General features: G+C 33.2%; 2 protein-coding genes across 5 annotated transcripts in view; one reads left to right on the top strand and one right to left on the bottom strand.

The window, feature by feature from the left end:
• LOC140063530 (tuberin-like) overlaps positions 1-7,164 on the top strand; it is a 27,691-nt gene extending 20,527 nt beyond the window's left edge. For 3 of the 4 annotated variants that reach the window (XM_072109898.1, XM_072109897.1, XM_072109899.1), the window contains exons 27-36: positions 264-392; positions 1,058-1,170; positions 1,379-2,106; positions 2,240-2,318; positions 4,018-4,104; positions 4,461-4,647; positions 5,273-5,412; positions 5,810-5,888; positions 6,092-6,183; positions 6,519-7,164. In XM_072109898.1, coding sequence (XP_071965999.1) covers positions 264-392; positions 1,058-1,170; positions 1,379-2,106; positions 2,240-2,318; positions 4,018-4,104; positions 4,461-4,647; positions 5,273-5,412; positions 5,810-5,888; positions 6,092-6,183; positions 6,519-6,719 — 1,835 coding nt within the window. In that variant the 3' untranslated portion in view covers positions 6,720-7,164. The remainder of the gene's footprint in view (positions 1-263; positions 393-1,057; positions 1,171-1,378; positions 2,107-2,239; positions 2,319-4,017; positions 4,105-4,460; positions 4,648-5,272; positions 5,413-5,809; positions 5,889-6,091; positions 6,184-6,518) is intronic. The other variant, XM_072109900.1, reaches the window with a different exon arrangement.
• On the bottom strand, positions 7,159-9,499 carry LOC140063553 (carbohydrate sulfotransferase 11-like). The gene is made up of 3 exons (XM_072109928.1): positions 9,457-9,499; positions 8,551-8,597; positions 7,159-8,174 (listed from the first exon to the last, which is right to left on the bottom strand). The coding sequence occupies exons 2-3, from the start codon at positions 8,551-8,553 to the stop codon at positions 7,302-7,304; spliced, it is 876 nt and encodes a 291-aa protein (XP_071966029.1). The 5' UTR covers positions 8,554-8,597; positions 9,457-9,499; the 3' UTR covers positions 7,159-7,301.
• Between the last annotated feature and the right edge of the window lie 7,883 nt (positions 9,500-17,382).

Here is a 17,382-nt window from a genome sequence, read left to right on the forward strand (position 1 = left end):
AAATAATTGTTGTTATCCAATTTTTAGTATAATTGGCATAATCAACAATTTAAATAATTATTTCTTCGCTGTTGACAATATATCTTTAAGTAACATACATAACACACAAATTCCTACTATTAAACACAACCATAATTTAACTAAAATAAAAAAATCTATCCCCAAACCAATCCAGTAAGTGTTGTCTGCTTTTGGGATACTACATTATGTAAGTAATGCATGGTGTTGTGTTGTTTATATTTATATTTATTTCTGTTAACTAGATAAGAATGTACCAATACCCAGTATTTCTGAAACAGATCAACCTTCAGATGACAATCAACCAATTGTTAAAATTCTTGCTCCTTCTGTGACAATCGATCCTCCACAATTGCAACATGAATTCTTGGATGGTTAGCATTTAAATTATATTTCTGAAATATAGTCTGTACCTTTTAAATAAATGTAATTAAATTGATGTTTTCAATTGATAATTTCCAGAATACATTCCTTCAAATTACTGATAAGTTGAAATGTTAATTTCACTTACAACATAAACACTACTTATAGCATGTTAAATTCATTCTGCGCATGCAGAGAAATTGGGATGTGTGTCTTCGATCCCCACCTAGACACTGTTTTTATGGTTTCTGGTCCAGGTGATGACTCATCAATCGATGAATCATCACCTGGACCTAGGTTGGTCTTCACAAATTGAAAGCTCCCTAATATTAACATAACATGACAGCTGAATATTTAAATAATCAATTATTATTATTGTATAATATTAATAATTATGATATATTATTTATTGTTTCATCTTTGTATACTAACTTTAATATATACATTATACATATTTCTTTTAAATTTATAGCCATTTATATTCAATTTACTAATGAGCTTGAATATTAATTTGCGATAATTTAATAGCAAAACGAAAAATAATTTGATAATAATTCCTAAAAAGTGATGTCTGGTGTCAGTAAAATCCAAATAAATTAAACTTTTTTGTTCTGAGAAAATAATAATTAATTTAAATTTCTTTGTTAATAAACTATTGTTATTGTAATATATTCAGTGTCATTTGAGGACAAAGGTCAAGAAATGGATTTTGAGAAACCAGAACTTGGCGTGTCGCCAATTGAACCAGTCATGTCCAAGCTTGATGATCAACTAAATAAAAAACCAAAGGTAATATTGTTGTTGTAGCTGTAGCTTGGCGGTTAACATGCTTGCCTTCCAATAATAATTTCCAGGGTTCAATCCTGATCTATATGCATCTAAAAATATGTTAAGTTACGTTTAAAAAAGTATAAAAAATAAATAAATTGAAGGTAACATCTTTAAAATATTGATAAATAATAAAAATGGATATTTCTTGTAATTATTATTTTTACAGTTTACCAAGATGGAATTGTTTTTAAATCTTGTGCAATCAGACATCCAAAACATCAGTAAATACAATATACACGATTTCTATCCTTTACACAAATCTGATTCCTCACCAGCCATTCTGAGTGAAATAGACAATGACCTTGATGAGGTCAACGCATATATGGAAGATGAGGCTCAGCTTGGGTCACTTGATGTCGAATACAAACAACCACACTCTTACAGTAACACATGCATGTTGGAAGAGTTGTTTGAAAAAGATGATGATAATGGTGGTGAAACAATAGAAAAAGACTCGCATTTTTCGAAAGAATCCATGCCAAAATTAAGCGACAGTAAGACTGATTTGGTGGATGTAAACAAAGATGATGGCCAAATTGGTGATGTTACGGAAGATGGCGTTTCCAAGTCGCAACAAATCCCTACACATAGTGATCAGACAGTGCAAGTAAATATGAGTCAGTCACCGACAGCTAAGCTGCTATCACAGACTGTGAAAGATTGTGGTCGTTTTACCAGACCTGTAGTGAGAGAAACATCCTTGCAAAGAGGCATTTACCAGCACCAGCAGTCCCTGGATGACAACTTTGCACCAATGAGAAGGCCTCGAGGACACACAATCTCATCTGGTAATCCACAGGAGACTGGTTTGGGTTTCAATCAAGAGGCAGATCGATCTAAGCGTACTGGTTCCTTTGTAGGTAGAGAGTCCGACAAACAAGGTTTAAACCCTAGGTAAAATTAATGATTTTTTAGTTTTGCAAAAAATGATTCTGTTTTATTATTAAAGTATTTATAACAATTTCAAAAGTGCATGTTAAATGTTTAATGAATTATAACACAATTGTTTTGTTTCTTTTGATAATAGCTTTGTTTTTTTGCAACTCTATCAATCAGCGTTCTTTGGAGATCAGCAAGGCCGACCTTTGACATTACATGCTGGTCAGGTATGTAATCAGCCCAAAGATCAACTGATCACATTATTTGTGCGTGGCTGTGTCTTAATTTTAACATGGTTTTCGCATCGCAGCTTTAGCCAGCTATATCCCCAGAGGACTACTCATTCAGAAGCTGACATTTTTGGTATTTTGTAAACTAGGACGGGTTATGCTCAAATTACAAACCCCAAAGCACGTCTGGGAGAAAAGAGTCTAGGAAAACATTTGCTGATAATACAGTATTATTGAGATGCATGTGCATGACGGTAATCTGTAATATCTTGTTCAATGAATAATGACTCTATTCCTGTTGTCAACCTAGGCCGCTATTATAGCTATATAGGCTGGTATTTTCAATGACTCCAATTTGACTGTCAATCTCAGCCGATACTATAATACGGTAATTTGTCGTCAGATAATCATTGAATTTTGATCAAAACAGTCCATAGTAAAGTTTTTGTTTTGTAATACAATTTGTTCACACTTAATGTCCCTTTATACCCTTTATTGCTTGTTGAAGTGACCCTCAAACTTGACCTTAGCATAAAGTGGTCTAAATTTAATATTATTCAACATCATTTTTATTTAAATTATTTAATAAGCACATCATCTTTTACAGATTCAGTATTTTTTTAACAAGATTGAAACAAGACATTGCTTTAGACAGTTTTCATAACCATATTAAAGAATTTAAAATAAAAGAAATTGTAACTAATTTTAGATTAGGTGTTCTTGACCTCGAAATTGAAAAAGGACGGTGGACAAGAACACCCAAAAGATGAAAGAATTTGTAAAGTTTATAACAATAATTTAGTTGAAAGCGAGTTTCATTTTTTATTACAATGTTCTTAAAGCCGATTTTCCACTAGGCGAATTTTTCGCGCGAATCGAAAGCGTCATGCTATGCACATGCGTATTCGCGTTTCTGTCTGTCATACTGCCTTCTTCGACGAATTCTATTTCCTTTGATTTTTCGCTTCAGCGAAATTTACTAGTTCGAATTGTTTCTACTTTTTGCGAAGCGAAATATTGCGCAACCAATCAGAGCTCAGGAAATGAGCTATGACGCTTTCATGAGCACTCATGCGAATCGAAATGCTCAGCAACCACGCGAGGAACATGAACGTCGCAGCTATTCGCTCATGTAGCGGAAAGAGAGTAGGCGATTTTTTTCTCTTCGAAACGTTTGATTCGCGCGAACAAATTCGCCTAGTGGAAAATCGGCTTTATATAACAATTTAAGAAAACAATTACTTCCATCTTTTTACTTAGTAAAAAAGAAAATATTTATTCAAACCTTGAACCATTTACTTTGCATATAAAGAGATAAAGCATTATTTAATTACGCACAAATAAGGTTAAGTTTATTTTATTGTTTATATTTATATTGATGTATTCGGGCCAATGGCCGATGTATAATAAATTGCCTAGGCAATGCTCTTTTTTTGCTTTAAACTACATTTTTTCAGGTAAATATTTTTTTGAACGTGTATAACTATTATATGACAATAAAATGACGCATTCAAAAACAAATTTGAAAAAAAAATATTTTCAGGGGAACAATAATTATATCTTTAAACTGTTACGTCAACAGGCAATACATTTTTTTTGTAAGAAATATTTCTTGTTTAGAGTGTTACTGTATTATTCAAAATGACTATATTTATATAATTATAAATACTGAAACTTTGCGTTCCTTTTTTTATAGGTTGTTCAAAGAGCGATTAAGGTTTTGGATCGTATACCACCTTATGACGCTCATAAAATAGGTGTGGTATATGTTGGTCATAATCAGGTACATACACCTATTATTTTACATTATTAAGTAAGCTCTGGTTGTTCTAGATGACAATTTGGCCTAATATTCAAAAAAAGAAAGAAAACATGGCATATACCCATACTTGAACTGGACAAAACTCAAAGCGCCCTCTGGTGACACGTGTAATAGAACACTATCTGTGTAAAAATAAACAAAGCAGAAACTTAGAGCAAGTCTAGGTATACAATATTAGTATAAAGTTGATTTATATGGAGGTTTAAAATATGGATCTGCACTCACTATTTGTATGACAGTGTTATATAGGAATATTTAATTAAATTAAAGTTTGTTTACATTGTTACTTTAAAATAAATTGTCATTATTAACCACAGGTTGACAATGAAACTGCAATACTATCCAATGTCTATGGGTCACCTAGGTACGTTGACTTTCTTCGACGACTTGGAACTCTAATTTCATTGACGGATGTAAATCCAAATGAGGTGTACACGGGTGGTTTAGATCATAGCGGCTCTGACGGAAAGTTTGCATATAGTTGGCAAGATGACGTTATGCAAGGCAAGTAAAACTTCAGACAATTTTTTTTTTCAATTCCGTTTTGTGAAATATAACTGTATTATTATTATTATGGAAACAATACACTTGGAAGTATTTATTTATTATTTATTTGTTCTTTCTTTAAACTGAAATAGACTTTCAATACAAGTGTACGGATTTCCGGAGTAGTTCAGTAAACACAACATATAACAAAATCAAATATTCAAATTAAAAAGTAAAACAAAAAAAAAGAAATATGACTATTTACAATTGTAAAGGTAAAAAGGTTAATACATATATGTTTCCTAGAGTGAAGATTTAAAAGTTGCAAGAGACATATTAGGAAGTTCTGATTGTATGTTATTTAATATAGAATTCCATAGTTTTGTTGATCTATAGACGAAAGTTCTTTTACCTTGAGATTTATTCCATAACAGAATAGATAAATCATTATTAATTTGAGAGCGAGTGCATTTATTATGGTTATCTACAGTAAATTGAATAATATTGTTAAATATGTTGGAACGATTCCTTTTATTTTTAAACATTTAAATAACATTATAATAATAATGATATTTTCATTCCATTTTTTAGATTTTTGTGATAATGCATTATTATAATGTGTGTATTAACTTCCTATTTTCAGTTATATTTCATGTAGCAACTTTAATGCCAAACAAAGATTCAGATCCAAATTGCAATGGTAAAAAACTGCACATTGGAAATGACTATGTTACCGTTGTATATAACCACAGTGAAGAGGACTTCAAGCTTGGAACAATAAAGGTAAATAGCATCTAGTAGATCCAGGCAAGAAATTCACTCTTTGCTGTTAGATTTTAGGTCTTGCACTTTTAAACTTTAAACATAACAATGCCCCAACAGATAGCACAGTAGATTAAAATCGGCACAAAATTTTACAATTTTTAGGCCATCTCAGTAGGCTTCAATAGAACTAAGATTTTTGTGAAAGTTTGTAGGGGAAGAGAAAACACAGATTGTGAGGGCGCCTTATATTCACAATAAGGAGGGGAGCAAAAGACATGATGTCCCTGCTGTGTATCTGCTTCTGGTTTTGCTAGGCAAGATTACAGATTTTTATAGAAATACTCACTCTTTCATAATAGATGGAAGCATTTAATAGTTTTAGTAATAAATTTAATTTATTTTCACTTTTTCACAGGGCCAGTTTAATTTTGTTGAAATTATTATTAAACCTCTGGACAATGAGACTAACCTGATCACAGTCCAAGCTAAGCAAGGTAAATCTATCTTTTCTATAAAAAAAATATTATTATCTGTATTTCAATACCAAATTGCTTTAAAATGTGATTTAAACGGACCAATATATTGATTGACCAATAGAACCTGTCTGATAGCAATCTTGCTGAACAATTGTGTTTGAACCATTGAGTGACAAGCAGTATAAGTTGTTGTGTTTATGTCATTTGTTTTCAAATTTTAGAATTAAAAGAAATGCTTGGTTGTAGAGGGCCAAAGATGATATCGGATCGTCGCTTGCCGTTATTGGTACGACAAATGGCACTACACGCTAATGTAAGTTAAGACTAAACTACTTTTAGTAAACTCATTTTTTTGTTTGTGTTTTTGGCTTATAATTGTGTCCAGGAGAAAACAGTCCAGTAAAATACTAAAGGCTACTTTATCTCCAATAGATAGTTTATATGAACTGTGTAACTATAGATTAAATTATTTACTAATTTATGCACTTAATTCTGGGGTACTTATTTTAACCATATGTTTTAGGCTATCTATTGTTAAGATGTGTATCATGTGTCTACTACCTTCAGTATTCAATTTAATTATAAATATTTAAAGTAGTCATAGCCAGTTATAGGACAGGTCATTTAATTAAATCTTGTTTTTAACAGCTTGCATCCTTGATACACCAGAGTCAAATCCATGGTTCTGTTAGCAAAACATACACGTCAAACTGGTTGGAACGTCTTCGACAAATTCAACGAACACGTGACAAAACATTGAAAGAGAGTGTGGGAGACATTTCACCAACACGTCATAGGTCTATTACCAGATCTAATTCTGTCATGGAAGACTTTTCAGATTATGTGTAAACACATCAACAATCTAACTTGGTTATTGCACATGCTAAAAAGAATGATGCTGAGTAATGGTTTTTGGATTGGATAGAAGCATTGGTTCGATCTGTCTGTGCCATATACCTTTAAATTGATTGTATCTTTGGGCAAGATTTAACAAAAAATGTAAAAATTGATGTGTGTTTTTCTGGCTCTCTACAGGCCTAATTCAAATGTTCACACTTTCCTGTTAAAAAAGAAGAATTTAAAAAACATTATTATTAAATTTATCTATCAAGAGAAATGCTAATATTAAGCTGTGTTTCAAACCAAATGATCTTAAGATTTTCTGTAAAGAAATGTTAAAATGATAAAAAATCATGTAACCATGGTTAATACCTCCATGATGTAACAAACTGATTCAATGGCACTCCAAGAAAGAACAAGTTGATTAGAAACAATTAAAATGACTGTGATTTAATTATCCTTATTGTTTACAAATTGTCTATCTGTTTACGCCAAACTACTTTCTAGTTTCTATATACTACTGTAGTTTAAATGCATAAAAATATAACATTTTGAACACTTTAAAGCTAATAGTGTGCAAAAAGTTTTCTGTTAAAATAAATATTCGGGTTTCGAATAATTGAATAAATCAAAATCAGTTTTGTAAACGTCCCAAAGTTTGTTTATCAGCTCAGGAGATAATTTTCTGTAGGATGTGTCATACTTGCCACTACTATTTGTCGGTTTTCCTTTCTGGACATCTGCTGGTGGAAACTTAGCTAGATGAGATACTTTAAAAGACTTCAAAATAAAATCCGAATCATCTTTAATCGTTTCTAGTTTAACAATATAGTCGTAATTAACTTTACAAGGTGAACATAATTTGTACATCTCCTGCCAGTGGGCTTCAAATTTTGTTATTTGTGCTGGGTCTGTAAGGTAAGACACAAACTCATTAAATTTTAATCCTCGACCAGTTGAAAGGTCAGATCGGGATGCTTTTTGTCGATATTTTCTCATAATTTTCTTTGCAAATCGTTGAAAGATTGTATTCGTCCGCCGATCAAAGTTCATCTCAAATTTATTCTTAAAAGCTGATAGAATTCGAAGAAATGGTTCTCGTACAATCATAAATTTGGTGTAGTTTGCAAGAACGTGGGCCTTCTTTGCGTTAGATAACGACGATAGTAAAGGCAATCCGTTTAGTTCATGTGCCTCTGGTCCAGTTATGTCTTCAATTTCTTTCGGATAACCGTTTAATACCATCATAACGCGTTTCCAATTGCTACAAGCAACTTTAGGTATAAAGCAGTATATTCCTCTAATGTTGTGATTTACAAACATGTGTTTTTCTGTGGTTGTTGACACCGGTGCATTCTTTAGTTCGGGGTGCCTCGTGTCGCATGCTTCTTTCAAATGACTTACTCGCTGTGACTGAATTCGCCTTTGACGTTCCATGAACATACCAGTAGGCCCACTTTTCTTCTAAAATATGATAATAAAAAAAATAATAAATGAATGTTTACAGATGTACTTTTGTAACACTGCATACAGTAACATATCATATCCTCTAACAAGCAAAACAAATGCACTCATTTCTCTCTTTCATCAGTTTCAAAGACAGGACGACCACAGACCCGGGGATCATACTCAAACAAACAAATAATCATTAGTCTGTCTATGTCGCCATATTAAGTCTAATAGCTGTGATGTTGTATATCTGTTTTAATTGTCATGACCTCATATCCATCTCCTTATAGATGTACACCACAGCCCAAAACACCCACCCACTAATGTGCTATTAATCGGATATTTATGTTGTGTCGGTATTATTTTTAAAACAGTTTAGTAGGCTACTTACCATCGTAACTAAAGATGAATCGTCGGTTGTAACTTCACGTACTTTTGCTAAAAAGCACAATAAAGAAAATAATAATACGTTATAATAATGTACTACTATATGTGTATACTTTTTTTTTTTCTTTCTTTTTCTTAAATTCTACTCAGCAAGAGAATTCGGATTTAAAAACCGTATTTTGAAAGAATGGTATTTTTTTTAAACCAGAAACGGAAAAGGAACTGATTTTGAATACGGATTTACAAACCCCAAATGATTCAATCTGGTCTAAAAATCGCCTGACGTTGCGATAATAATGACATCGCTTGAAATAACATTGCAGCGTTACGTTAGCATACTATAAACAAAAGCATTTAGGACCGGAACAAAAAGTGTGACTAGCACCGTCATATATAATACATTACAGTATTGATTTCTAAAGTAGGCCTACGGTAGGTAATCCAAGTCTAGCCATATATAGGAAAAATTTAAAAACCGTATTTAGAAACATACAAATTAATATTGTTTTATGAATAATGTTTTTGTTAAACAGTAGTAATAGTGAGGGCCTTAATTCGATTATTTTTTCTTTAAATACTTTTCCCTACTAAAGAGTACTGTAAATCTCACAATGTCAATGTTTATTAAAAAAAATATAATCATTGGCAACAACATGATAACCCTAGAAAAATGTGCCTCATAAAATAAACCCTTTAAGTTGTGCTACAGGTTTTTTTTAAATGTTATGATAGACTCACTGAAATTATTATTATTATTATTATTATTATAAATGGGAAGTAGGAAAAGGTATATAAATCTAAAGAACAATCAATTTGACACAGGAAAATACACTTTTTTAAAATTAGAAATAGTTAAGCCTACAGTATAATAATATAAGTAGTTCTTTGATAGTAAACCAATAAAACTTACGTTGGCAAGACAGTTTCGTCTAGCTGTCAGCTTGACTTCTTCAGTTGCTATGATGCGTTATGGCGCCGATTGGTCTCCTTTCCAGCCACTAGATGATTTTGTTGTGTAGCCTAGGGGACCAGTCGTCGTCAGAAGCTGATCGTAAATGTGAGATAGTTGGTGCGCGCCTTCGTCTCTATTCATCTTTGTATTTTTATTTTGCTTTCTTATGCTGATGCTTTCTTTAATTTTACGTTTAAGCCAAACTTGTTCTTTGTGTAGTACCTCTATCTTATCCCAGTTAGGTATGTGGTTGTGTGTGGTCATATGGTCCGTGATTGCTGATTTATGTAAAATGGAGGACGAAACTTTCCGTGATGCACGCGTCTGCATGTTCTGTGTGTTTTCCTCAACATCTTTCTTGTGCTCTTTAATTCTGGTTTTGAGTGCCCTACCCGTTTCCCCAATATACACCATCTCACAGTTGGTGCACCCCACTTTGTAGACGACACCACAGGAATCCTCTTTGCATGCTTTATCTTTCGGTCGGACGATTAAGTTTTTAATTTTGTTAGATGGTTTAAAGTATGTTCGTATGTTATATTTTTTAAATGTTCTCTTGATTTTCTCTGACAGGCCTTGAATATATGGGATGGATATCGACCCTCTTATATCTTCTGTTTCGGGTTGTTTGTCCGTTTTTTGTTTATCTAGGTTACGTTGTACCTTTCTAATCGTCCATGTAGGGTAGTTGCATTGTTTAAGTAAAGTATGTATCATCTCAGTTTCGTTCTGTTTGTCTGGATTATTTGTGATTATCGTGTTACATCTGTGTAGAAGTGTGCGGATAACGGATAACTTGTGTTGTAGAGGATGATGTGAGTTAAAGTCCAAGTATTGATTTGTGTGGGTGGCTTTCCTAAAAACTTTAGTGTTGATGTTGCCTTCCCCATCAACTAGAATTAGCGTATCCAAGAATGGGATAGAGTTGTCTGTTAAGGACATTTCTTCGCAAGTGAAATTAATGTCATCATCGATTTTGTTTAAGTGTTGTAATAATGGTTGTGTCGCATCCTTGGGAATTATTGTTATAATGTCATCTACATACCTTTTCCACATCCTCGGTTTTATGTCGGTGTGAGCTGTAGTTATTGCCTCATTTTCCAGCCATTCCATAAATAAAGAGATGTAACACGATAATCACAAATAATCCAGACAAACAGAACGAAACTGAGATGATACATACTTTACTTAAACAATGCAACTACCCTACATGGACGATTAGAAAGGTACAACGTAACCTAGATAAACAAAAAACGGACAAACAACCCGAAACAGAAGATATAAGAGGGTCGATATCCATCCCATATATTCAAGGCCTGTCAGAGAAAATCAAGAGAACATTTAAAAAATATAACATACGAACATACTTTAAACCATCTAACAAAATTAAAAACTTAATCGTCCGACCGAAAGATAAAGCATGCAAAGAGGATTCCTGTGGTGTCGTCTACAAAGTGGGGTGCACCAACTGTGAGATGGTGTATATTGGGGAAACGGGTAGGGCACTCAAAACCAGAACTAAAGAGCACAAGAAAGATGTTGAGGAAAACACACAGAACATGCAGACGCGTGCATCACGGAAAGTTTCGTCCTCCATTTTACATAAATCAGCAATCACGGACCATATGACCACACACAACCACATACCTAACTGGGATAAGATAGAGGTACTACACAAAGAACAAGTTTGGCTTAAACGTAAAATTAAAGAAAGCATCAGCATAAGAAAGCAAAATAAAAATACAAAGATGAATAGAGACGAAGGCGCGCACCAACTATCTCACATTTACGATCAGCTTCTGACGACGACTGGTCCCCTAGGCTACACAACAAAATCATCTAGTGGCTGGAAAGGAGACCAATCGGCGCCATAACGCATCATAGCAACTGAAGAAGTCAAGCTGACAGCTAGACGAAACTGTCTTGCCAACGTAAGTTTTATTGGTTTACTATCAAAGAACTACTTATATTATTATACGAATCGAAACCAGAAGAAATGTTTTCATTATTAAGCCTACAGTATCCAGTTAGCGTTTTTACATTAATGAAAAAGTACTGTATCACCATTTTTTTTTTTAAGGGGCTCATTTTACGATGCATGTTCTGCTTTATTGCTCTGACGAAATTGAGTATTAGTCAATTTAATTGTTGTTGGTTTATATATTTTATTTTATTCCCGGAGCTACTGTGGTTCAACAATTCACCTTATTCCTTCTTCTAGATCCTCTACCCACATCTATCGTAAAGCTATGTAATGTTAAGTTAACTCGTATAATCTCACAAATTACGAATCTGTCAATAGAATCGGGTGAAGTAGTCGACTCAATGAAATCTGCTATTGTCACACCCCTACTAAAGAAGCCAACACTGGATCCTGAAATTCTGAAAAACTTCAGACCTATATCCAACCTTCCTTTTGTCTCCAAGATAATTGAGAAGACTGTTGCAGCTCAGATACATAAGTATCTGAATGAGAATGCCTTGCTTGAACCTCTCCAATCAGCTTACCGAAAATTCCACAGTACAGAGACAGCACTACTCAAAATTCACAACGATATTTTGAATTCCATAGATTCTGTAAAATGTGTTCTGCTTGTCCTATTAGACTTGTCAGCTGCATTTGACACCATACACCATGCAATACTTCTTAAACGCCTTTCAACTCTCGGTATTACAGGAAGCGCACTTTCCTGGTTCCGCTCATACCTAACCAACAGGCTCCAATCAATAGTCGTCAATGGCAAAACATCTGACCCTAAACCTCTGCATTTTGGTGTACCACAGGGGTCTGTTTTGGGCCCTCTGCTGTTTACCATCTATATTTTACCCCTTGGACAACTCATTAGACGCCAAAATTTAAGCTTTCACCAATATTCCGATGATAATCAACTGTACCTGTCATTTGTTAAATCGGATTCTAGCTCTGCTGTCAGTTCTGTTGAACAATGTGTAAATGAAATTAAGCAATGGATGACCATTAACAAACTTAAACTTAACGACCAGAAAACAGAAGTCATTCTTATTCGCTCTAAGTTTGACATATCATCTCTCCCATTCGACCATATTAATGTTGGCAACTCTACTGTTCAACTGGTGAAATCAGCAAAGAATATTGGCGTCACTTTTGATGAAAGACATACCTTTAAACAACATATCTCTAATACTTGTCGAGCGATTTACTTTTATCTCAGAAAAACTAACCACATCAGGAAATATTTATCTCCGGAATCATGTAAAACCATAATCTACGCTGTACTCTCTGCTAAACTCGACTATGGAAACGCACTCTTGTTTGGACTACCGGATTCACAACTATCTCTTCTTCAGCGTGCTCAGAACACTGCTGCCAGAATCATCACTCGTACTAGAAAACATGAACACATCACACCAGTACTTCGGATTTTGCATTGGCTGCCCGTTCAATTCCGTATTAAATTCAAACTGCTTCTCATTACATACAAAGCTCTAAATGGACCTCAGTATATTGCTGATCTTCCTGTAATTTACACTTCGTCTCGTACACTGCGTTCATCTAATAAACTTCTCCTTCATGTTCCTAAATGGAAACTTCAGACATATGGCCATCGTGCATTTTCCTGTGCAGCACCCATTTTGTGGAATAAACTGCCAATCGACATAAAGACATCTGAAAACATCAACACTTTCAAAACACGACTAAAAACCCATTTTTACACAGAGGCATTTCCTGCTTAACTTTGTCAAGCGCCTTTGAACATTATTATGGATACTGGCGCTATATAAATCTGATTGATTGATTGATTGATTGATAAAATGATAAATTTCAGGTTTCTAAATGTCAGGCGACATAGTTTAAGTTTCATTACAAACATAATTCCAGCCTCCTCATCGTGTTTAAATGATATTTGATAATTGAACAATAGCAACACTGATCCATGTGACGTAGCAATTAGCCTATAATAATAATGATCAATTATGGCTGTGTTTGAATTTATACTAATGCCAATGAAATTCACTACCATTTAGAAACGGTAAAATAATAATAATGTTTATTTGGATAACCGGGAATGAGAATACTAAAAACTCACAAATTCTGCATTATCTTAGCAGCAATCAAATGGTAGGCCTAAAACAAAACTAAAAGCCTACAATACATGTCCTGAAAAAAAGTGTTTCGTTCAAGACAATCTTAAATAGTGAAATTATAATGTTAATTTTCATTATAACTAGATGGTACGCTCGCTTCGCTCGCGTACCATCTAGGTCGTGCCCACAGATGGTTCTCGAATACACAGTAATTTCAGCGTAACAAAACTGGCGATTTCAAATGTACGTACCGCGGGACTATAATACATTGTCGTTTACAGAAACGAATAAATAGACACGATGATTTATGTAGTCAACTAAAATTAGCACCCTGGGAATTACTTCCGAAGGAGAAACTTATCACAAAATGAGTCCAATTTTTTGATTTGGACTCATTTAAAGAAACCCAATTTGTGTTTTGTATGTAACATTAGGGTTGAGGGATGGGAAAGCGGATAGGTACAAAGAGGAACAATTTTTAAATATATTCTTTATCCACTCAGTAACGAAATATTTTTTTCATGTTTTATAGGCCTATAAATAATATACCTCTAAATACAGTAAAACATTTGCGATGTAATACTTTGTTAAAACTGTCACTGTCATAATCGATTAAAATATTAAAGTTTATATTTTTGGTAATTATTAATTAATACAAACTGTGAGAAGGAACTGTCAGTATAAAGTTTATTTGTATAATAATGTGTTTATATATCTAACAGTAGAGCCTATCCACAATCTCAGTAATAAAGTTTATTTGTATATATTTTTATATTAGGCCTACACCTAACAGTACGAACATTCACAATAAGAAATGCTCGATTCAAATGAGGGCCAAAAATAGTTAATAGGTATTTACAGTATTGCAAGTTTATTCTCAAAGGGCCCATATATTTACCTACCGTATGTGTTAAACCAAGGGATCATAAATTTACCTACTTGTGTTAAACCAAACTCTGGCAGACTGAGAGATTGGGATGTTCCATTCATCGCAAATCAATACATTTGTATAATCGTATATTAAATCTATCAAAATAGTATTTTTTTAAGAAAATCGGCCTGTCTTCAACATTATGATGCTGTACTCTAGCTGTTCAACCGGTTTTCAGCTATTAAAAACAATTATCGTAGGAGGAGATAGGAAAATGCGAAGCCTCCTCGCAAATTTGTGGCGGGTATTTTTCAAGATGGACATCCATTAGACAGTGTATACCACGATCGGAAAACACCCCTATTTGGGGCAAATCGTTGAACCTAAATTCGTTTTAATCGTCAATAACTAATTATCTAACTTAATTTAATTAGTAAACAGGGTTACATCAGGTGGTTAAAATCAGTACCGAAAGTACAAACCAACTTTATATACCATCGAGTAAAACTTCTAGAAGTAAGGCGCGATTTACCGAATTTTGCCCTTACGTAAATTTATATATAGATTATAAGCTTATAACTAAAAATGTGTTGATGCTCACTTCATTAGTGAGCGCACTCACTGTGATGTAGAAGGTATATTCAGTGAGTTGTACAACTCTCTGGTTTTTCGAAACATTTATGTTTCTGTCTATATTGTTGTTGTTTAAGCAATATACCAATAAATATTATTTGTAATGATTAACATAAAAACTGTTGTTGTTGTTAAGTTTGATATTAAATGTAAAATAAATATTTTGTCACGCACTCAGCGCAAATATTATTGAGTTATAATACTATATCTAAACTAGGCATTTATTTCTTTTTTACATACACATTGGTCGTAATAATAATAAAAACTGTTCTCATTTTACAATAAATAAATAAACACAAACTTTATTTCCATGTTCTGTAACTATCTTCAGCAGCATTAGGTAATAATATGACTATACGCCTATTTTTTTTTTATAGGGAACTAAGGTAAATTTGCGGTAAGTTTCTTAATATCCTTATTAAAAGTGCTGCTGAGATAGGGCTTACTTACCATTATTTCTAATGAACACTGACGAAGTTGTGTCGCTTGGTGCTGATTTAAAAATTGTTGATAAAATACCAGCAAAAGTGATGGAAAAACATAGAAAAGCTGTAAAACGACTACTACGCATAATACGAACACATACACATGTCTTCATTTTGCAGGTTTACTATTTGTTTCAAAATATTATGTCCATTTTGTAGAATTCACAAAACGCGAATGAAAGATATCCTTGTAGGTGCGAGTAGGCCTTGATGAATTGATTCGTGGTAACAATAAGCTGCTCTGGAGAACAATGAGTTGTCAATTATGATTACAAAGGGCGAGGGCGTAGTAGACAATTTCAGTTGGGTTTTATTTGAGAGATCACTCCTCCTTCACTGAATGTCACACCTTTTGTCTTTGACATAATTGCATGGACAACCGTCCGTTTTTATTCTTTCATGCTTCTCACCTTTAGAATATACACATATTTTAGACAAAAACTACCAGCATAAGGGTATATTATATAGCTGTAATAATAAGACAATAATTATAATAGAGAATTTATATTGAGACAATAAGGCGCCAAATATGATGAACAATTTAAAAGGTAACAGTAATTCACACAATGTTGTGATCTTTTATCAAATAGATTCCAATGTATCAAAGAATGTAGAAACCACGAAATTCTATGGCCGATTTTCTGGACGGTGGCAACAATGTTGTGGTAGGACTACTAACCGAAAAACAATTGAAATCGTGGAAATTGGCCATTTCTAATTTATAGAATGGCCGCCATAAATTCGGTCATGTTTTAAAATAATTATAGCGTATAACAAGAAAGTAATGCTGAATTATTGTATATAGGTTTGCAATACACACATTACCACAAATGGGTTACAATAATCCATCGGCTATTATTCTAAGCATAAGATTTGTCTAAGTCTAAGAACAAGTCGATTAGCACTACTGTACATAGTCTACTATTATTTTCCTACTTATTTACTTACTATTGACTCTATAGTCTTCAATCTTTATTTGTGTGTCGTACAACTGTTATCACTTTTCTGTATGCTTAATTCTTTGTTCGTTTTTAAGAATGTTAATTTATGAACATTATTATGATATTCCGAAATAAAAAGAAATATTAATGGTATCTTACAAATATATTATAGCTTATTATCAAATGTTTATATTTTTTATGATGCGTGCTAATGAACGGAGTTGGTCATTCTGTATCAAATCATTCAGATAGTAATTAACAAAAAAATTATATTGGGAGATAAACTACGACATATTTTTCATACATTTTAAATACTGTATATTCATTTTATTTATTTATTGATTCTTTCCTTTTAAAACGGACGAACTATCTGAAAACGACCTGGCAATACAAACATGGTAAGGAATGAAGTTAAATACTAATACTATTCAGTCCCTAACCGCACTTTCACACATTGTTCTAATCAGCAATAACGTCAAATTCATTTTTTAATGCTTATGGCGTTCCATAAAAATGTTCTATTTGTGTGTGGTGCGTGCGGAAATCCCCTGTTTGTTCTTCGTTTTGGGAGGTATATTCTGACGATGGAGCATTCTCAACTTCTACAGAGCGCCATTTATGAAATAGAAACAAGTCACTGAATTTTAATATCTTTTCGTATGTTAATACACTGTACTTAAGTGAACCCAATTTGGAGCCAGGGAAGTACAGTGAAATAAAATAGAAACAAGTCATTGAATTTTAATATCTTTTCGTATGTTAATACACACTGTGCTCAAGTGGACCCATGTGGTGTCAGTGGAGCACAGTGATATAAAATATTTATGAAATTTATTTCACTGTGCTCCCCTGGCTCCAAACAGGTGTATTAACATACAAAAGATATTAA

This window comes from Antedon mediterranea, chromosome 1 (assembly GCF_964355755.1).
Source record: "Antedon mediterranea chromosome 1, ecAntMedi1.1, whole genome shotgun sequence".
Classification (NCBI taxonomy): Eukaryota; Metazoa; Echinodermata; class Crinoidea; order Comatulida; family Antedonidae; genus Antedon; species Antedon mediterranea.